The 23,074-nt window shown below is 40.1% G+C and overlaps 1 protein-coding gene across 1 annotated transcript in view; it reads left to right on the top strand.

Annotated features, from left to right (window-relative positions):
* Gucy2f (guanylate cyclase 2F) overlaps nucleotides 1-20,878 on the top strand; it is a 97,823-nt gene extending 76,945 nt beyond the window's left edge. The window contains 8 exon segments of the mRNA NM_053831.2: nucleotides 1,172-1,335; nucleotides 2,072-2,264; nucleotides 5,703-5,877; nucleotides 8,779-8,877; nucleotides 11,884-11,978; nucleotides 17,275-17,363; nucleotides 17,460-17,548; nucleotides 20,728-20,878. Coding sequence (NP_446283.1) covers nucleotides 1,172-1,335; nucleotides 2,072-2,264; nucleotides 5,703-5,877; nucleotides 8,779-8,877; nucleotides 11,884-11,978; nucleotides 17,275-17,363; nucleotides 17,460-17,547 — 903 coding nt within the window. The 3' untranslated portion in view covers nucleotide 17,548; nucleotides 20,728-20,878.
* Nucleotides 20,879-23,074: the final 2,196 nt, after the last annotated feature.

The raw sequence follows: 23,074 nt of genomic DNA, 5'->3' as shown, positions 1-23,074 counted from the left end.
ACTTATCATGAGGCAGGAGCAAAAGCCATTTGTCCTTGTGTCGATGCTGAAGATGTTATTTCAGAAGGCAGCAGAGAAGTCACTGATAGACAGGAGTGCCCATCATGCGACTCTCAAACAAAACATTTCTGGGGCTCCCTTCACTAAAATGCTTTACTGAAGTTTATTCTGTCTGATGACAAGAGTAACTTTCTTTCTTATTGCATCTAATACAACTTAAATGCACGAGATGAAAGAACTTCTCTAAGTGAGGCTAGAGGGGGAGCTCAGCGGATTCAAACTGGCTGATGGATTTTGATGGACTTGTAGATGTGCACAGAGTTCAGAAAGAGCCTCTTATTCTCCACTTTGGGACATGGAGTTCTATGCAGAGCACTTGTGGCCATGTGGAATGAAGTTTGTTGGGCAGTCCCTTTAATGTCTACTCAATAAAGCCACTACCAATCTTTTCTGGTTATGTTCATGGTGACTAAAGCACCATGGAGGATGCTACCCACTCATGAGTCAAATGCTCATGTTAATAGGCTGTTTGTAAATGCATAAGGTCCCAAGAGAGTATATTGAACATTCACACCAAGCAGTTACCTCTTGAGTATCAGGGAGCACAGGACAAAGTTGCCTGAATGTCTACATGACCCTGACTGATATGAAAGTTAGGTGCTAGATGGAACCATCTAGTGTTAGATCCCATGATAAGCAGTAGAGGAACATCTTTCTATGTTATATTTTGAACACTCTTAGTCAAGATCCTCTTTGATGACACTGTATCATTTGCGGATAAGGGTGATTTTATAGGTTGAAAACTTGAATGATAAAATGTAAGTCCCTGCCTTCTTTCTCCCTCTTATGTTACCCACAATTGACTTGGGCTCTAAACCAGATCTTGTTTTCTTGAAAGTGGCTACAATTATGATAGCATTTCAGAAGTGAAGGAGGTTACTATGAACCCTTGTGCTCAGATTTGAAAGAACCAGAAAAATTGGGGGAACTCTTTTGGTGCTAGGGGTGGAAAGTGCTCTTTGAATGCACCGGGATGACAATAAGACTGGATATCGACTTCTCCTATTTATATCTGGGCTCATTTCTCCTGGTGGAGGGAAAAGGTGGTTTGCTCCATTATACTGAGTTTGGAACCCAAGCAGTCATAGGCTTCTTTTTCCTTTACTTTCAGTTTAAAACTTTCAACAAAGGGAAAAAAACTAATATTATCGATTCTATGCTCCGGATGTTGGAGCAGTATTCTAGCAACTTGGAAGATTTGATCCGGGAACGGACTGAAGAACTGGAAATTGAAAAACAGAAAACGGAAAAGCTTCTAACACAGATGCTACCACCGTATGTGCGAATGCCCAAGGAGTGTAAATGCTTGTCACAGTGTGCTCCATTTTAAAAATGAAGAAAAAGTTACTCACCAACTAACTGTTCCCTCCCCGTCCTTCACCCTTCCACTCTATTCCCAGTGGCTTCGAGTCACACCTTCAAATCAAAGTAGAATTGGAAAGCGAGAAAGCAGAGCGTGCATCCCAACTCCCTTCTTTCTGTGGAACATGATGGTCATTTCAGTTTTGGCGTAGGACATGATTTTTCTATATGTCACTTTGTGACAGAGCCAAGAAGTTAGCCAATTTAAAACAAAATGAAACGGGCATCTTTTTGAATTCCCATAGGAAAGAAACAGGCCTGTTGTTTCCAGTAGACTTTCTCCCTTATCTGTGGCTAAAATTTCCATTTCCTCCCCAAGTTGTATGCTCATTAATAAGGTCATTGTTGAACTAACTCATGGAAAACTTATCACCTTGGAACAGTCCTCAAAGAGAGAGGGTAAAGTAGAAGCCCCAGGAGCTGAAGACATTCCATGGGGACAGAGACCAGATCTTTCTTATCTAGTACCTATCTCATCAGCACCTGACACATTGTTTGTACTCAATATATACTTGTTGAATAAGTGATCTCTTTAATGCTCTGTCCAGATGAAACTCTTTCCCATTATCTAGCAGTGATGTTTTTTAGTGACTTTGTGTCTTAGAGGGAGGCTAATCTTTTCTTAGGAATAGCGGTTTCTCCTTTTCAGATCAGTTGCTGAATCCCTCAAAAAGGGCTGTACAGTGGAACCTGAGGGATTTGACTTGGTCACCTTGTACTTCAGTGACATTGTGGGCTTCACCACCATCTCAGCCATGAGTGAGCCCATTGAAGTGGTGGACCTTCTGAATGACCTGTACACACTCTTTGATGCCATCATTGGCAGTCATGATGTCTATAAGGTATGTTAATTAGCCGACTAATGCTTTCTAGCATGAAACTTTTTACATGGGATTTATTTACCTGTAGTCCAAAATTGAAGGATGTGTTTATAGAATGTTGTCTTTTAGGAACACTCTTAGTCAAGATGTTTTTTAGAATTATGACTAAGAAACGGTTAAGACAAGGAGACCTATTGGACTAAGAATAGGTTAAGATGGGGAGACTCACTGCAGGTCATTGGATGAATCTAGATGACAGAGCAAATATTTTGCTAGTTAATGAAAAGGATATAGAAATATTGGCAATTTTCTCATAGTTTATGGCTGCTACAGAGTACATTTTGGTAAAGTTTGTGTTGATATGATACATGTTGTGAACATTTTTATCTTCTTGTTAGTTATTGTTTTTAGAAAAGAAGGAACATAGAATTATACCAGAGTACTCTAACAGATGGGACTTTTGGGGATTGATACAGGGTAACCCAAAGTATATCTATTGATCTGAAGTTTGAGGAAGTATCCATTCCCCATATCCCTTTACTCCAGCCTAGTTATGTTCTATTTTTAAAAATAATAAAAGGTTGCAGAATATGAGAGATGACACATGACTCCTTTCGACCTTTTTGGTACTACAATTCTATACTATTATTCTTTGTACATGGTATATTTATAGTCTATACGTACAAAATGACTAAAAATATCTAGTAGAGATATTTCCATGTTGTGAAAAACATGGATATTTGTCATATTAGAAGAAAAAGACGTGGCAAGTATCCCAAAGTTTAAATAACTCTTATGTCCCAGGATCCATGGAAAAGCTGGAAAATGAGTGGTTTCATTTATTGGATCCTTCGCAGCAGTCTCAAATGGTTCAGTTCTCAAATCACATTGGGCAGTGTATTTATCTCAGATTAGACAGGTAGAGACCCTGAAGGCTAAACTATGCAATCTAAGTAGGGTTCAGAAATAGACATCATACCTGTCAATCAGCAGGAGCTGCAAAGTAATCAAGAGATGCACATGGAAACCACTGTGGAGGAAAAATCTATGGAATCGGGCTACCTGTCTAAACTTGTTGAACTCAAGAAGCCTGAAGAGAAAAACAAATCGCTGAAAGCTAATTCAGTTGAAACTAAAATCAAAGATGATTCAGCATGGGCCGTAACACAGCCACTAGTTTAATCAATCCAGCTGATTCTGCTCAGGCAAAATCATTGGGGGTCCTGGGGATGAGGCCATTAGCTATTTTGGTACTTCTTGGCTGTAGTACAGAGTTAGTTGACTGTTTTTAAGGTGGAACAGGACTGTCTGAATCCAAAAATGGGATCTAAATTTTCGGGCTTGTTTATTAAAAAGAACACAGGCAACGGAAATAAAATTGAACTATCAGTGAGTCACCAAACCTGTGGGTATTTTCATTTTCCTTCTCTGTAAAAATGGAATCACCTCCCCCTGGAACTTGATAATCTAAAATGGATGTGAGAAGCCTACTGCAGAAGTCTGTGACTTGTTTGCACATTCATCCCTTCAACTGCCCCATCTCAACCGGATCCTTTTCTATGCCCTTGCTTCCCTTGAACCGTTCTTTGATTGATGCGTCCCATAATTCCTCATGGCCATCTACACTCTAATTCTCATTTGAGCCAGATTTTGTGTTCTTTTGATGTTCTCAGATCATTAGGTTCTCTGGGGTGACAGCTTATCAAAGCTAAATGGTTAACTACCATGCTCTGATAATGGCCAGCCACTAGCATACCATACCTGCATAGCATTTGTATTATAATTGTTCCTTCTTTTGTTCACTCTGTCCTGTTCATTTGACAGCAGTAATCTTCCTTCCTAATGATACCAGTGTTGGGAGACTGAAAGGGAGAACACCGAAGTAAAAGTCCTATGGGCAAATGCCCAGATTATTAGTTATTTAGAAAGTCATAATGTGAGCTCTATTGCTGAATCCTAAACTTCATTTTCTGGAACTGAATAATAACCATCCTAAGACTTCAGGACATACTTTTTGTTGGTGTTGGTGTTGGTGTTGGTGTTGGTGATGGTGATGATGATGGTAATGGTGGTAATGGTGATGATGATGGTATTGGTGGTAACTGATTACCCTTACTGCATGTTATCTCCACCTGACCAGTTTTAAGTGCTTTGATGAACATTACATCATTTAGTTCTAAAAATCCTATGAGGTAGACATTGAAATTATCTTATTTTAAAGATGGACACACTAGATGGAGCAAAAAGGAAATAAGTGATTTGCCCCATGATTGTAAGTGGTGAATTTGAGATTCCACCCAGGCCAGTCTGTCTCCAGAATTACATTGATTTTTAGGTGTAATCAAACACATAGTAAGTCAGTCTGATTGGCATACTTGACTGAAGTCCTTTCAGTTTGATTTGAATTTACCTGAAGAGCTTCTACATATGAGGTATCTAGAAGAATGAGCATACTCTATGGGGAAAATGATGAATAGGGACCTGTTTTCTGCAGAATAGTCAAAGGCCAGAATTATTGCCTGTCTTGGTCAGGGTTTTATTGCTGTGAAGACAATATGACAGGGGAAACATTTCATTGGGACTGGCTTACAGTTTCAGAGTTTCAGTCCACTGTCGTCATGATGGGAAACATGGCAGCCTGCAGGCAGACACGGTACGGGAGAAGGAGCTGGGCGTTCTACATCTTCATCCAAAGCAAACCAGGAGTAGACTGTCTTCTGCAGGTGGCCAAAAGGAGGGTCTCTTCCTCATGGAGCAGAGTTTCAGCACTAGGAAATTTCAAAGCCTACCTCCACAGTGACACACTTCCTCTAACAAGGCCCCGCCTATCCCAACAAAGCCACACCTCCTAATAGTGCCATTTCCCATGGGCCAATCATATTCAAGCCTCCACATCATCCCTCAATGATATAGCAATTGGAGACGAGGGGGTGATTGGTGCGGAGAGACTCAGTTTTCCTAACACAAAAGACTTGTGAAATTGACTGTAATATTAGCATGGACAAGTAGAGGGCCCAGACCCTTTTTTTCTTCCTTTTCCTTCCCTGTATTTCCCCCAGAGCTGCCCATTTACCTAAAATTAGCTGGAGAAGAGGCTCTCTCTCTGACAGTATTTTGGGTACTTTTTCCCCGAATAATTTGCCTGGGGCATCTTAGGGGCAGTGCCACTTTTTTCATACAGAAATTCATTGACCTTGATATTTTCCTAGAGTCAATCAATAGCCTTTGAAGTAGCTATATTTACTTCAGGATCCCTGGTTGTGAGGCCTATGCATCAGTATCTTAGTAGAGTTCCTTAAATGATTCTGGTGGACAGCTAGGCCAATGAATTATTGACAGACCCACCCTGCCTCCCTCACTTTACACATGTGGCTTCTATCAAACTCCTAAAACCCCACAGAGGAAAAGGTAGCATGAAGATGTTACTTGCTTGTTAATCCTACTTTTTATAATTCCCAGGTAGAGACCATTGGAGATGCCTATATGGTGGCCTCAGGCCTCCCAAAGAGGAACGGCAGTAGGCATGCAGCTGAGATTGCAAACATGTCCCTGGATATTCTGAGCTCTGTGGGTACCTTTAAGATGCGACACATGCCAGAGGTGCCAGTCCGGATTCGAATAGGTCTGCACACAGGTAACAGAAGCTAGTGAAAGCAACAGAAACCATTTCTATATGCCTCAAGGAAGACTTAGAAGAGGAGGAAGAAATATGCAGATGTCCTCTGATAGTGGACAGCTGGATTATCCTGTTGTCCAGAAATGCTCCACTTCTTTCTGCCTAGCCAGACTTTCTTCTTTCCTCTCCCTCAACCACTGCACCACAGATGCTGCAGCCTAACCTCATTCCGCATCACCGTTTCTTTGTGCTATGCTAGAAGACCACCGAATATTTGTGATGTTTAAGATAATATAATTATTCAAAAGCATTTTCCTCCTGCACTCATCCCCTCTTAAATAAATGTCTTCAAGCCCTTCCCCCCCATCTTTTTAAATTGAACTACTGTATACCTGTTGGTGACTGTAGGCAATTTGTTTCTTTATTTTATAAACATATTTTTAGAACTTAAAATATAATTATACCGCTTCTTTTTTAACACTATGGTTCCCTTAAGAAAAATATGTGTGTCAGCTTCTCTGATGACATTTTCACAGGAGGGTCTCATTTGGTCCTCAGACTCAACAAGTCTAAAACAGAATGATTTTCTTTCCCTATCAATGCCCTCTCTCCTGTGTTTTATATTTAATTTAGTGTTACTGCCAGTGAGTTAATTATAATCTCAGAAGTTATTCTTGACTCTGTCCTCCCTCTTAACTTCAGTATTGAATCAACTACTTGGTTTATTTTATTTTATTTTATTTTATCTTATTTTATTTTATTTATTGTATGGGTGTTTGTGCCACAGTGCTTGTGTCAAGGTCAGAGGACTATTTACGACACTTAGTTCTGTCCTTCTATCATGTCAGTTCTGAAACACAAACTCAGGTTGTCAGACTTGGTGGAAAGTGCCTTTACCTTCTGAACCATCTTGCCAGCCCCAGCTACCACTTTTTAAAAACTTTTTGTCCTTTTAAACATTTCTTGAGACTGTTTTGTGTTACCTTGTCAAAGACTCCTCAAGTCTAGGCACCAGCATTTCTTTCCTAGATTGAACATTGTACTAGCATCATTTTGCTTCCTCATTTGCCTCTATTTATCCTTTCCATAGCATCAGTGGAATCCACATTGCCTTGTTTGTATAGCCATTAAACATTAAGCTCTAAAAACAAAAAAACCCCAAAAACCCAAACAAACAAACAAACAAACAAACAAAACTCGTTAAGCTGTTTGCCGCCGGAACCATATCTTATTCATATATTTGTGTTGAAAGCTTCATATATAGCAACTGATCACTCTTTTTCCAAAACAAAAATGAAAAACATCATTCGGTACCCTAATTATTTCAAATATAACATTTAAATTGTCAAACTCTCTTTTCCAACACAAACTTAGAGCCCCATGCCAACTTAGTCATGGACTGCCGACAGGTCCGTTGGGTCTCTTTCATAAAGTAAGTGTTTTAGGTCCCCACTTTGGCTGCCTACTTTATCACATCACCTCCTTTCCAAAGCCTTGTGTTTGTTTTTATGACAGCATATGCCTAAAAGCTTTTCTATAAGGTTACCCATCCCCTTCAATGCATGCAATACACTGACTAGAGAGGAAAAAAAGACACAGATATTCTTCATATCACCGTTGCTCAAAATTTTCTAGTGGGCCAAGGCCCTTATTTTGTAAAACCCATTTACCTCAACCTGATACCTTTCCCCAGATGCATGAATTGGTAGAATGTTTTCTCTAAGAGTTCCCCAAATGTCCACGTATGTTGAAATCCCAATCACAAACCTTTGATGTATGGCTCTTTCCCCCGTAACTGAATTCCACTCACCTTACAAGAGTCTGGGCAAGCCTGTCTATAGGAAACTTCTGCACTGAGTCAGGTCCGAAAAACCATCTCCACATCTTCAGTTCATACTCCAGTTCTTACTTTACAATTTGCTTGGCCTCAGCCACATTGTCTTGCACTGTTGCTTCCTTGCCTTCTGCTTGGCAGTCTCTTCTCTTCATTCAGATGTGAATATCTGATGTAATTTAGACCATACATTATTTATTTTTGAGTCCCCATAGTGCCTACCATGGTACCCTAGTAGTTGCTACCGAATGAGAAAGACATGAATAAAATGAATATATATATAATTGATATATGTGCATATTGATATATATATATATCAATTTTTCTTATTAGTAGTAGAAAAAACTTTGGAAGCAAAACAATGACTTTAATTCAGGAAACAGCATAGATATAATGAAAAATTTAAACATAGAAAGAGCAAAAATCACCAAGGTACAGATTAGGGTCTTTCTATTGACTGTTGAGCTCATTTTTCTGCCTACCTGCTGAAGTTGTCTTTTTCCTCAGCTATCTTGAACATGTAACACAGCCATACTAGTGTGAGAACAAAAATTCCTGCAAGGGCAAATGGGAAATAATTTTAGATCATCTCTGTACACTGTTCTTCCACACCCCTACCACAGATAATGAAAAGTCAGCTCTGCTTGTTTACACATTTTCTGATTCTCTGAGCAATAATTCTCTTCATTGACACAGTTGGGAGGTGGGCTGTCTTCTCACTCGTATGCCCAGGAAATGGTCACGTTTTCCCCCTACAACAAACTTATTTTGGATCTGGAGTCCTTGTTCAGACTTTTCTGGTTTGATTTTGATGTTTCTTTATCCTTGCTGACAGATATCAGCATTTGGAGTAGAACTCTTACAGGAATAGAAGTGTAAATCAGTCATGTCTAGAACATAGTAAATTCACTTTCTTGTAGACCAGCGCTCATTATTCAATCACCAGTCTTCCTTTAGATTCTAGAGCAATGGTTTGATGGAGGCTTTGGTTCATCTACTAAGCCAGCCACCTGCCTGTGTGGCTCTCCTATTAGCATTGAATGTCCACCTGCTGACTCCAGCCCCACTCTTCTGCTGTTCAACAGGGCCTGTTGTTGCTGGAGTGGTGGGCCTTACCATGCCTAGATATTGCTTGTTTGGTGATACTGTGAATACAGCTTCTCGAATGGAATCAACGGGGCTACGTGAGTATTGTAGATAGCTCGGGTGAGGCCATCTTTCCATTGGGATAGTGATTCTTCAAGAGTGGAGAAAGAAAATTGGGTACTCGGTGCTTTAATGTTTTTTTTTAAGAAAAAGGAAAGATAATTCGAGACAATTAAGGTCTATCACACATTTCCCTGGTCTCTAATAGCAAACCAGTAGGGGGTGATGTTGGACCGAACATGTCCCTTAGCTTGTTCTGGAAATAAAGCTGTAGCTAAGTGCCACTGAAACAACCAGTCAATTTGATCAAAACAACTTCAAAAAGACTTTTGGGCAAAAGAAAGAATTGGCCAGCCTGGTAGGTGTGAGGGAGTCATGTAGAGAAGAGAACTAGGTAACAGACTGACATTTTCAGTTTTCAACTAGTTTGTAAAAGCACACGAGCCAGCTGCCTCTCAGCTGGCTACTGCTGCTTGCTACTCGAGTCTAATTTTTGAACTGGTTAGGTCTCCAGGAGTTCCTGGTTTTATCAAATAAGCCCCTAGAATTTAGCTTGTGATAATTCTACAATCCAAGGAACTTGAGGTTCAAAAATAATTAATTCCAACCTGCCTGTATGTAAAATCCTTAGCTTCTATCAAAAATGGTCATAGTAACAAGGATTCTACTTCTGCTTCCTCCTTTATTTGCAAAGAAAACTGTACAAATCATTCCGTCACTTGTCTGCTACGGGCAAGATGCCTCATCAACTATTTCCTGACCACTCACTGTCTCTACTGAAATACAGTCAACACCATAATGTTTTTTTATTTATATCATGGTTGAGGAAAGCAAATTCTCCACGCTGTTATAAGAAAAACATAGAGAATAGAATTGAACCCTATGTACAGTTCTTGGAGTTTTTTTTTTAAGTGAATGAAAGAGATCATTTAAATCAGTAGCAGCCCTGGCCTTTGAGATGACGAAGCAAGACAAGCTTCTCCTTCAGCTCCAACTTCAGCATCATACTGACCCTAGTTTCTGATGTTATGGTGGCCTGGAGCACAGCTGGCAGTGCCCTGTACGACCCCACTCCACATCATTCACATACAGAAACAGGTTTATACAATGGGTCCAGTCTTAACCGATCAACCTAGGCTGTGCAGCCATGACTATGAGGCAGCACGGAACTTAGAAACTGTTTTCAAAATAAATTTTCTGGCATCTGGGAAAGTCTTTAACACCCCACCCCTCCCCAGATATGGCAGAGGCCATGGAAGTGGTCATCCAGGGACACTGTGTGCATATGACTGGGCCTATGACTTTATCTTGAAACGCAACCCAATATAGAGTGAAAATGGTCATGGGTCTGCAATGCAGAGCTGGCACAGTGCTTAGGACTGATGTAAGCTTTGTAGAAGGCTGAAGTCACATTCTGGTCTGCACTTGGGAAGACTCCACACATTACACTTTGCAAATGGAGAGCTGAGAGCAGAAATTGAATGCTGAGATTTGGGCAGCATCTTGTCTAGTGGTCAGGCAGGAAGAGAAAGTGAATGCACTGAATCACCCACAGTAAGTGTTTCCTGAGCCCAGGCTTGGCATTGTGTGGGATACAAATAAGCATGCTCTCGTGATGTCTGTGCATCGGAACCTGGTCATTGTGCTTTTCTAAAGGCTTATGACTTTGAATGGAATATGCAGTAAGCTCCACCACTAGTGAAGGTCTGTTAAGAGGTAGCCTCTGACCTGTTGGATGTGACACTAGGGTGTGTTACCTAGTTCTTAATAAAAAAAATCAATTTTGTCAGTCTCTCCCTTGTATCCAATGAAATAGACTGGGATTCTTGAATGGAGGTAATAAGGGACTTACAAGGGATCCTCCTTAACATGTTAGACAGTGGTTAGAATCACCTTTTTTTTTTTAAAGCTATGTGCTCCACTGCATAGGCAGGGTTAGCCTACTTCAATACTTCCTGAAGAGCTGAGGCTAATGGAATGACACACAGGGGGAATGGATACACTTCCTAGGGATGTGGTTTTAAGGAACAGGACAACTGTTTTTGAGCAGAGGCTTTGGATGAATGTGCACCAATAGAAAAGAGAAACAAATGCTACTGAGCTGTTAAAGGAATATCCTGTAAATATACGCGATGAAGGTGTCCTGTTCTGTGCACCTATGTCTTCCTATTCAGATTGTAGCCAGCTTCTGCAAATACCTATGAGAACAGATCTTGAACTTTTACTTAAGACTCAATGTCAACAAGTTGTCAGGTCACACAGTGACAATTGTCAGGAAGCTCAAGGACCTTATCTGAGAGAACCAGTGGTTAGTTTTCAGAAAAGAATTACAATTCGATCGTAAATGAATTCTGAAAGATCTAGTTACCCAAACGTAAGTCTCCTAGCTCATGTTGGAATACATGTCTAGAATAAAAATACTCATGCATATTTATGTCTGGAAGCACTTACTGCTCATTTAAAAAATGTTAGCATTGTCTGATACGCACAAAATACTGACTGATAGAAAGAAGTTGGGATACTTCTCACTGATGTTTTAAATGTGATAATACTAAGAGATGGCTGTCAGTGTACCTCTTTTGGAAAAGACACCTTTTTATATAAAGTAGGATTATATAGATCTGGAGAATTCAGCCTTAAGAACAACCCATGTAACAAGCTGCTGAAGGGAAACTTCCCTCAGAGGAAGAGACATTGTAGCTGAGAGCACAGTGGAGGTTGTTGCTTTCTCCTTCTCAAGCTTTGAGTTAAATTAACACCTTACTATTGCATGACCTTTCATCTGAGATGACCTCTAAAAGGCTGACCAATGCTACTGTTAATGCCTTCTTTGGGGCTGATGAGGTCATCGCTCCCCCCCTCCTCCTTTTACTCAACTAGGACTACAGCTCTTGCTCCCCCCCCCCCGCCCCCAGCCTCTCTCTTTCTAAACTTTTCTGAGAGCTTCCTATATTCTGAAGTGGGGACATTCATCACACGGTTCATGTCTTGTTGACTTTACCAGTGAGAAAGGAGCCAAAGCGATGCTTCCCCTTCTTTTACAGCATACCGAATTCATGTCAGTCTCAGCACAGTAACAATTCTTCGGACTCTGAGTGAAGGCTATGAAGTAGAGCTTCGTGGAAGAACAGAGCTCAAGGTAGAAACACCTTTTGTTTGAGGAGCCAAACCTCTTGGACACACCTGTGCCTTGAGAGGTCATGGTCTGTTGAAAAAGCTCACAGGGAGGCTGAGACTTGGAGGTACATGTTGGACAGATTCTGGAATTCCATTTGAGGTTTCTTTGTTCTTCTTTTTCTTTTTTAAATATTAACCTCAAATGGGATGTGAGAGACTTGAAAATCTGCTTTATTTTTTTTTAAGAATGTAAGTTATATTTTTCTATTCAGAAAAACTGTTGAGAATTTGGTTTAGTAATGTGTTATGCTATTATTTTGATTGCCTAATTTCCATTTTATTTACTATTTGGCACTGCTGAACATAGTCACAGTATTGGTAAATTTAGATTTTTCACTTAGCCCACTCAGTGACTGCCTTTGATGACTTATTTTTAAGTCACACCATTGGCCCAGCATATACACAGGTCTTTCTCCAAGGCCAGGGGTTATCAAAGAGGGGAAGGGTTGGTACGGATTCTGCTTCTATGAAAGACAAACGTTTAATATGATCTTTTCTCTGCCAAGGCTATTATTATTTGACCTGGAAATTGGCATGAGGATAATTCACCCTCCCTTTGGGAATTTCTACTTGATTTTCTTCATTTCCTTCTAGCTTTGAGGTCTTAGGTGTGAGACTCCAGGAATCTGATAATCTAACTTGCTCATTTTAAGAAAAAGAGTCAAGACCCAGAAAGACAAAAGTCTTTTCACAGGATAACATTGTCCCTGACTAGCAGAACCAGGCCAGATCTCAAAAAGTCTGAACTGCTTCCATGACACCATGGTATATGAAGATGATTTTAAAGTGATTATTCATGGGAAGAAGCATAAATGGGCAGTAAGAGGGTTCAGCTTGTTCCTCTCATTGGCATGCTTTCCCCTAATGGTGGTGATTGTCATGTAAGTAGATTTTAGGAGTTAAAGATAGGAGGGCTTAATGCTAGTCAATCACCTCTTTTTCTACCTCATATTACATCAGCTCTTCCAATAGATGGTTAATACCTTCTGGCAAGTAGGATGGTGCACTTACAGAGGGATAGAAGCTTTTCCTCACTTCTGCAGAGAACTCACACAATGACATGATGGGGTAGGGTTATTACATGGGCAGCAAATCAGATCGCTCAAGGCCTTTGTGATTCTACTGTACAGTCTGTCATTTCCCAGCCGTGAGGCACAAAGGCAGCTTGGTTCCCTGAAGCACTTTTCTCTGTATTGCTGGGTACAGAAATCTCACCTAAAAGCCTAAGAACGGAAGAGCTCTCACTTTTAAAACTGGGGGAAAAAATACTGGCCATAGTTCCATGGGTTGGTTGCTTGTTTGTTTGTTTGTTTTATTGCCCTATAGATTCTAGACAGGAGCAGTCACATCTTTAGGAGTTTCAAGTACACAGATGAGGCTAAGCTTCGAAAGAGCCCTTTGTAACCTGAAGTTTCCCCCATCTCTGGGAATTTTTGGAAGATGGTTACAGTAAATGTGAGGAAGAACTGCTTTTTAAATGCCACACTAGTACCTGGTTTTTAGAGTGGCAGGAGCCTCATGAGGAAGACATAGTAAGAGTGAGACGTTGAAAGTGAAAGGAAGGAAAAAAGACAGCAGAGGAAAGGAAGGCATTTTGAAAGAAAAGAAGAGAAGACTCAAAGGAAGAGCATAGGAAAGCCCCCCTGGCTGGGGATTTAGCTCAGTGGTAGAGCGCTTGCCTAGGAAGCGCAAGGCCCTGGGTTCGGTCCCCAGCTCCGAAAAAAAAAAAAGGAAAGCCCCCCTGCCCCCTGGTTTCTCTTCATTCCACCTTCCACTGGAGTCAGAAATTACACATTGTAAAGCATGAGATGGGCAAAGGAGTTGTTGAGTACATCGGAGACAGATACCATATATGCCCAATCTGACTATATCACATAGCCAATCCATTTCAGAATGTTTTCCTTCCACATTTCCACTCTTCATCCACTCTGTTGTTGCTTGCCGTATGCAAGCTGTGATTTCAAAGCTGATGGCTACAAACATGTTTTCCTTCCAGCTTGAAATCCCTCCATTATAGCCTCTTTTCTTGAACTCCACCTTTGAATCCAGTAGCTATGTTCTTTCCTTACTACATTACCTTCTCTGGAGTGATGATTTTTTTTTTCTATATTGTTTTTCTTAGTGGAATCGACACAGTATCTTAGATTGGGCAAGACAATAGAATATAATAATTACATGGGATACTCATAGTGATTCGGTGACTATAAAAAGAAAGAGATCAAATGAGAAAACTAAGGTTGCTTGGGAAAGGAATCATTTAAAGTTGAGAAGCTTGGCCTATTTGGAGAGTTGTCCCAATGCCCACGTAAATTCCTGCCATATTATACTGGCACCATATTTTCCTAATGCCTAAATAGACAGTTCTGGATTTTCAGTATTCTCTTCCTGATGGCTTTATTAAAATTTAGGACATTTTTATTAAGCCCTCCCTCAGCTGAGTTCACTTAAGTCACTGTTTCCTTGACAAGTTTGGAGCGTGTTGCAGAGACTTTTTCATATCAGTTCCATTTCTCAGAGAGTTTTACATAAACGTGCATTCTAAAACGATTTCCCTCAGCAAATGTAAGTTTTCATTGCTACAGGTGGACCTTTTTAGACTTTGTTTCTGGCACTACATAGTATTTGAGTCTCTGGTTCATAAATACTAGTATTGTTTTGTGATTTTTCTTCTTTTCCAATATCTTTTACTCCTTCTCTTAACCGATAACACACACACACACACACACACACACACACACACACACACAGAGAGAGAGAGAGACAGAGAGAGAGACAGAGAGAGAGACAGAGAGACAGAGAGACAAAGAGAGAGAGACAGAGATAGAGACAGAGACAGAGAGAGGGGGGAGGGGGAGAGGGAGAGAGAGATGATCTAAGAAATGTAGATGTAATATTGTTAGATTTATGAAGACCAAGGTGTGTTCTCTAATTTTTGAGTGACATCAGACAATCAACTGCATCCTTTCCGTGTTTCTACTTGTCTACACAGGGGTGTGTTCTTACCTAAGATTACCAGAAAGCTCATTAGTCTCACACCTGTAAGATCCTAAAAACTGTCTTTTGGCCTCAGACATGTATGCCCTGTGACTCTTGTACACTGGAAAATCCATGTACCATGTAGTGTGGAGGGAAGGGGCATTGATAATTTTCAATCTGATAGCCTTGGGTTCAATTCTGTTATATTCAATTATTAACAAGCCACTCAGTGTCATGAACATCAGTGTCCCAAACTGTAGAATAAGATTGATAATAAGAAAACCTTTGGGCTGTAGAGATGGCTCAGTGGTTAAGAGCACTGACCACTCTTCCAGAGGTCCTCAGTTCAAATTCCAGAAACCACATGGTGACTCACACCATCTGTAATGATGTGATGCCCTCTTCTGGTGTGTTTGAAAACAGCTACGGTGTATAAAATAAATCTTAAAAAAGAAATATTTTTAAAAGGGATACCTTCAAGGATTTCTGTAAAGAATAAATAAGACAGGAGATGTCAAGTATCTTAAAAGTATTATTGTCAAAGCATGATGCTATTTTTCAGGTGGAGGGGGCGGATCCTCTGGGGCTTCTGGCTTTGGGGTGTGTTGAGGTGTGTTGCTCTACTGTTTTGTCTCTTTCTCTTTCTTCAGATTAGTGGAAGTGGGTATTTAAGCAGGGAGCCAGGATTCCAAAATAAGATTCTTGGATGAGCTCCCAAACTTCAGGGTACCCCCGGAGCTCCTTTACATCCTTTTTAATTTGGAAGCTTGCCCGAGTCTGTACACTTCCATATTCTTTTCCAAGTAATGGTTTGGGCATTGCAGAATGACTCTGGATCCACCCAACCTCTTCATAGTTTTTCTAGAAGTTAATGTGCTGTCCTAGTGACCTATAGATCTCAAGAGAAACAATTAAATGGCTAAGGGTTGGGTCCTCAAGTGTGAGTTCTAACAATATGAACCTTAGGAACTGTAAGTGCTCAAAGGTTAGGAATTTCCGTTAATGAAACTGTCTGATCATTTACTAAGCAACTATTCTATAAGACATTCCACAGTGAGAAAAAAAAAGAAAGCAGACAATTAGTGTCTAATGTTTTAGAAAAGGTGACCTGGTAGTTGTTTTCTGTTAACTATTTTGTGATCTGTTTAAGGAGAAAACCATTTTCTTATTCAAAACTGTGGTATAGGAAGGATATAGTAAATAAAAGAATGAGTGATAGGGTACATTCTTGTCATTTTAGTCCTCTTTAGAAATCAGAAGACCACCAAACAGCCTTACTGTATGAAAGTTAGGGTTGGTTGCTTGTCAATTAATGCAACTTGGGATTTGCAGTACGTTTTTCCTACTTGCATCATGAAGGGTTTGTCTGAACCATATATTTTACAATCTGCTTAGAGAATATTAATTATATATGCTTATTTTATATGGCAATTGTCATTATTATTAAGGAAGGAATGGATATGGCTCTTTGTCTAAATAATTTTTTTCCAAATGAATTAGAGGAAATGAAAAGACAGCCAAAAAAAAAAAAAAACAATTGAAAGGAGGAGTGTAAAGCACAGTAAGAAAAAGTTTTACTAGAAAAGTGGGGGAAAATAGAGGGAGGAGATAAAGTCATCAAAGACATGCTCCTGTGGTGGTTAGCGTAGAGTTATGATCATTGTCTTCTAAGATCTGTGATTCTTAACAACCTACCAATTTGCCTATAAATGGAGGCATACTTGTGATGTTACTCTACTTAGAAAAACACCTTGTCATTAAAAATTATGCTGCAGACATATAGACTTCTCACAGCAACCGAGATGCCCCAGGCTTAAAAATCAAAGTTGTAAATCACATTTGTATTCTCCTCTGGGGTTTTATAATACTAGCTGTTGGATTGTAGAGCATAGAGAATGCATGTACTCTAAATGGAAAAGACAGTGGCTTGCTTAATGCCAAAAGATCAGTCTCAAAATAATAAACAGGACCCTCAGATGACCATGCAGATGTTTGCTCGCTTTGAAGTAAAAAATCCACATGCTGCCAAAGACGGAGCTGCCTAGTGATGAGTACACAGAATGCCTGAATGACAGACAGCTCAGTATGGTGTTCACTTTGAATCTGGAGCTCGTCTTGCCTTGGGTAAGGAAGCCATATAGAAAAGTGGGTAAAGAAATGGTAACAATGGGAGAACAGAGACTATTTTTGAGCTGAAATGAATGGTTATATCCTACTGACCAAATGATGCTTTTAGAAAAAGTGGCCACTACATGGTTAAATGTTTCCATATTTTCAATAAGGGTAAAGGCACAGAGGAGACCTTCTGGCTTGTTGGAAAAAAGGGTTTCACCAAACCTCTTCCTGTACCCCCACCAGTGGGCAAAGATGGGTAAGTGGAATTCATACTTAATCACCAGATTCCTTTCCTGTGCCCCACTTTGGCATCCTCTCTTTATCCCTATTTTGGTGTCTCCTGCCCCTGCAGGCAAGTGGGTCATGGCTTGCAACCAGCGGAGATTGCAGCATTCCAAAGAAGAAAAGCAGAAAGGCAGTTGGTGCGAAACAAGCCATAAGGTAATGGCCAGTGGGGAAACAGATTTCCCAAGCTGGGACTCCCTTTGGCACGTGTGCCAGTCTTAGACCTTACTTTTTTTTGGCAGAAGGTAGCACAGCTGGTTAATTTCCAAGCTGCACTGAGTTGGGTGAAAAACTTATCATGGAGATGCCTGTTTGCAGAGGTGAATTATACTCGAGGGATATTGGCTGCCATGGTCTGAGAGAGCCTTTTGTCTTCTACATTGATAACATGTTTGAAAACTAACAACTGTGACTTTTTTATCTAGTTATCAAGCAGGTGTACCTGTCTCCCATTCTTAAGCACATGGGTCATGTGGTTAGCCAGTGCAGGTCTCTAGAGATTTACATCCGTCTAAGCCATACAACAATAGCCCCCATTTCGTGGACCCATGCATTGGCATGGCTATATTGCCTGAGATACTTACATCATTTCCTCTGGAAACACTGCTTGATCTAAGCAAATTTCTAAGTGGAATTTCTAAGCAAAAATAAGACTATATATGTTCAATAGCTTGAATTCAGGATAACTCTCATTCCTTCTAGGATGAGATGAATTTGTAGGTGTAACAGCAAAATAATCATGACCACAAAATTACATCTGAGGGATATACTACTTTCTTATATTTCCTTCACCATCTTTTCTTTTTACTGTTTTTGTGTGTTTATGCACACACCCGTATACAGGTACACATGCACACATATACATGTGCAGGCCAGCAGTTGATGGTTGATGATGGCTGTCTCCTTCAGTTGTTCCTCACTTTCTATTTTGTGACAGGGCCTCTCACTGAACCACAAGTTCGTCAATTCAGCTAGACTGGCTGGCCAGCAAGCACCAGAAAATTTCCTGTCTCTGTTTTTCTAGCATTGTGTTTAGAGGTGCAAACTACTGCCCTCAGCTTCTTACATGAGTAATGGTGATCTGAGCTCAGGTCCTCCTGCTTGAATGGCAAGCACTTTACTGCTGAAGCCATCTCTCTCATTCCTTCTTTTCTGTATATCGATTTCTTATTCTCTCTCTCTTTCTTATGGGAAGAATCTTTGCCCCGAAAGTCCACTGCCCTCTCTACATGTCCTTAGGAAGTCATAAAAGTTTAAAGATATCAGAAGATTCTAAAGAAAATGTTAGAGTATCTCTGTATGCTTCTGATCTCTTGCTTTGTAGAATGTTCCAGAATAATCACAATCATAGTAAAATCTACAAAAGGCATCCACATGTTAGCATCTAGAGTGTGTCAACTCTCGGTTTCTGTCAAAAGAAAACCACAGTATATCTTCTTTTTTTTGCCACAATCACAAGTACTATGTACTAGTCAAAAAGGTTCTGTTTGACAAGCATCTGATCTTGGCCTTTCAGTACCACCTCCTGATTCTCAACCGCCTGGGGTCTGGCTTGCTTCTTTCCTGCTGACCAACATAAGCAAATAAGCAGCTGGGACACACAGTCATCCAACTTCTGCAACATTCTTTCCTATGGGTTGGGAAACAAGGATACCACCAGTCACAGATTCAGTCTCTCCCTTCTTCCTTCCTCTTTTCTGCCCCCTCCCCTTGCTTCTTCCCCCTTTCCCCCTCACACCGCAGGAAAGGTTGGAAACTCTTGGAAGATTTTCCCCCTGAAACAGTGCTACAGACATTGAAGGCATTAGAGAAGAACCCGTCTACTCCTAAAGATGTCTTGGATTTTGCAGCAGAACACAGTGCAGCTGACTCATCACCATTGGCTGAGTGCTTGGTGGTGCTGTTCTGGCCTTAGACAGATGTAGCTTAGACTGTATACAAAACTTACCCATCTGGATCCTTGGCGGGTAGCCAGCACTGTGGCTATATAAAACATTGAAACCACAGGCCCAGGAGGGGATCCCACCTCTGATCCAAGCTTTATTTGTATTTGTGCTTTAACTATAATGTTAATTGAGCATTCTGACCTTGGTTGCCTGTGAAATTTACAAAAAGTCTCTAGAAAGGGCTGTACCCTTGACAAATTCTGGAAGGCTTCAAGAGTTCCCAGGTATCACACTTATTTCTCATTAAATGTCTTATATTAATGCCACCCAATGAGATCACTTTCTCTAGGATGTTTGCACACTTCTGTGAATTTACAGGCTTATCAAAAGAGACCCAATGTACAAAAGTCCCATAATGCCTGTGAATGTTCTGACTTGCTGCCAAACATCACCTGTACTATGGAGGGAAAACAAATTTTAATTAAGCCTTGTGTGATCAGTCAGTCACTAAAGATGGAAAGAAGTTATGAAAGAGGTCACAGCTTCAGTAGATTGGTTCCAGGGGCTGCCTGACAGGTATTGTTGATTCAATATCTTTCATCTTGTATCCTTAAATATTTGTAGCTTCCCAAACCAGCTTTTTCATCTTACCTCCTTACAAAAACTGTGGTGAATTTGAGATTGACAGGCCACTTCTTTTATTCCTGGACCACCTTTTGCAGAGTAAAAAGAAATTAGTTGTTCATAACTATCATCATAGATGTGAACTGAACTCTATGTTTAGAAGGACCTCACAGCTTCGTTTTGATTGGGACAGGGAAATTGAGGAACCTGGCAATTTTGAAGAACAGAGTCACAGAGGCAGGATTGGGACAACAGGGCAAACATGAATCTCTGAGAGATGGGTGGAATGAGTATAATGGTGGGAAAATCACTTTATACTTTGCCTTTTAAACCTTTTCCTTTCTTTTCCTTCCTTTTCCTTTTCCTTTCCCTTCCTTTCCTTTCCTTTCCTTTCCTTTCCTTTCCTTTCCTTTCCTTTGGGAGAAAGTTTTCTTATCCTTTGCTTTCAGCAGGAGAATTAGATTGGAGCTCCATGTGCATTAAATTAGCCTTTTCAGACTGGGTAGAAATCTAAGCTGTGTGTGTGTGTGTGTGTGTGTGTGTGTGTGTGTGTATCACAGTGTCTATAGAGGAACTCATTTAAATTATTCATTAGCAAATTAAAACTACCTGTATATTTGTCTTTTTTCCTTTGTCCAATATTTGTGAAAAATAAATCCTGTATTCATGCAAATCTGACAAATGTGATAATGAAATATTCATTTAAGGATTCAGGAAAGTTTAGCAATTCACTAATGGTGGTGGATAGAATTGGTCATATTAAAACCCTGTTGAAGGGGCTAGATAGAGAAAGTATGCTTACTATTTTCTCTTTCTCCTACCTAGATGGAAAGAACTCCAGCATTTGAATCTCCTCTTGACAAAGCAACGCTGAAGCTCATTACAGATCAAGATATTCTTCTTCTTGAGCAAGATATTAGTGAATGATTGTTCTTCTGAGGTTGCCTAATGTCCAGGGATGGGTCAAGCCTAGTGTACGGAGTCTCCTGAGAAGGAAATTTGCTCCTAGGTTTTGTTCATTACCAAGCTGTCACCAAAACCAAACCAAACAAAAGCAAAGCGAAAACCCCAAAACTATTTGAATACAAGAGAAATAGATGTGAAGACCCAGAAAGGGTATACACCCATCTCCCAGTTTAGTCATTCCAAAGTAGCATGGTTAACTTGGATGAAGAAAAAATGGTCTCTATTTTCACAGAAAGAAGGCACTACTTTGTTTTCCTTTTAATTTTATTTGAATTTCTATAAATTTTTTAGTGAGCATAACTAATAACTCAGAGACCATGAGATGAGATCCAGGGAAAGGGATAGCTGACTTCTAGCCTATGTCTGTAATGCCATGATATTAGGTAACTGGAATACATAGAGAATGGAGGGGAGGAAAAGAGCCTAGCTAACTGTGTTATCTGGATAACTGAAGGCTAAGAAGAAATTTCTCTTCTCACAACTTATTGTTCAAAATCTTTTCAAAAATTTTATTGTGTTTTTCTAGAATCTAGACAATAGAATTGAATTTTCCTTGCTAAGTGAGAGTCTTCCTGGGCCTCAGGGACATACGCTGACCATGACAGAATAAATGTAAGGGACACTGTCAGGGTAAAAGACATAGAAATCACAGAAGCAAGGGAGCAATTTCTTTGAAGTCTTATATTTCCCTTGCCTTCAACCCCTTATGCGTGTTCCTAAGAGGGATCTCTTTCAATACATGATGTGATTTTATAATTTTAGTTTTCAAGGTTGTATTTTCAAGAGGCTATTGGCAACGGCTTGCCATCATCACATGGACTAAAACAGTAAGGCTTAAGACATAGGCGTGTTCAAAATGGTTAAGCAAGCTTTTCTTTCCTTTTATTATAAAAATAATCTATTAAAACCGAACCCAAACACGTAAGCCAGTAAAGAAGTTAATACTTTTAGAACAACCCCTTTTTTTTTTCTTTTTCTTTTTTCTCTTTTTCGGAGCTGGGGACCGAACCCAGGGCCTTGAGCTTGCTAGGCAAGTGCTCTACCACTGAGCTAAATCCCCAACCCCTAGAACAACCCCTTAGAAAGGAAGAAATGCCTAAGGTATAATTTGATACCTTTGTCACTGTTTAATTTTTCGATAACCAACTTACCCCAAATCTGTGTTTGGAGTAAAAAGCCAACCCCAGCTGTTCTTTTTCCTCCAGTGCTGAATCCAAGTGCCCTATATTACTAGCTGTCACAGCCTCAGGTGGTTGACTTACTATGCAGGAGGATGCAGAAAGGCCAGTGTTGACTTTACTTCCTTCTGATGAGTTTCTTATTCTTTGTATGGATGTTCTAGGGAAAAGGAGACACAAACATGTCATCATTTCTTTGTGTCAGTCAGAAGCTGAGCTTTTAAGACTCTACTTCTAGAGTAAGAGATGATTCCATGCAGTGGTTCTCTTTCAGAAAAGGTAACACAGCTCTCTACTATGAAAATGGATGGAGCATTGGAGGCAAAGGATGGGAATAGTGCTAAGTAATGCATAGAATGCTGGGTACAGCGTTCTATGGATCAGGATCATCGCAGACACGTTCCCATCTGGGCTTCCCTATGTGTAGGCCTTCGAAATAATTACAACCTAACCGAGTGCTTCTCAACCTGTGGCTCATAACCTCTTTGCAGGTCCTATGAACCTTTCACAAGGCTTGTCTAAGACGACTGAAAAACAGGTATTTATATTATGACCAATAACAGTAGCAACATTACAGCTATGAAGTAGCAACAAAACTAATTTTATTGTTGAAGTCATCACAGAAGAAAGTATTAAAAATATTAAAAGGTTGTAGTATTAAGAAGGTTGAGCCCACTGATCTGGTCAAATTATTTCATCGGACAACAAGACCTAAGGCGAATGCCCCCTTCTTGTCTGCCTGATCCTTCTCTCTACTTCCTTTCTTTCCCTTTAGCTGTCTCAGTATGTCAACCAAATTTACCTTTCGAGCCTGTTTTCTTCCTCATCCCATTTTACTTTCCTTGATATAATCATAAGTGAGTTCCTAGGTAAAGCTGTTCCATTCACCTTGGTTTCTTTTGCATGAATGCCTTTACCATTAACCAAAACTAAACTTTTTTCTACTTGCCTTGGTATTTATTAATTATATAAGAAGAAGGAATACATTCTCCATTCCTATTTGATTGACTTAGTGAGGTGTAGTCTGA

Source organism: Rattus norvegicus, chromosome X (genome assembly GCF_021556685.1).
Source record: "Rattus norvegicus strain SHRSP/BbbUtx chromosome X, alternate assembly SHRSP_T2T, whole genome shotgun sequence".
Lineage (NCBI taxonomy): Eukaryota > Metazoa > Chordata > Mammalia > Rodentia > Muridae > Rattus > Rattus norvegicus.
The sequence above is the reverse complement of the archived record's forward strand: the minus strand, read 5'-3'. Positions and strand labels throughout refer to the sequence as shown.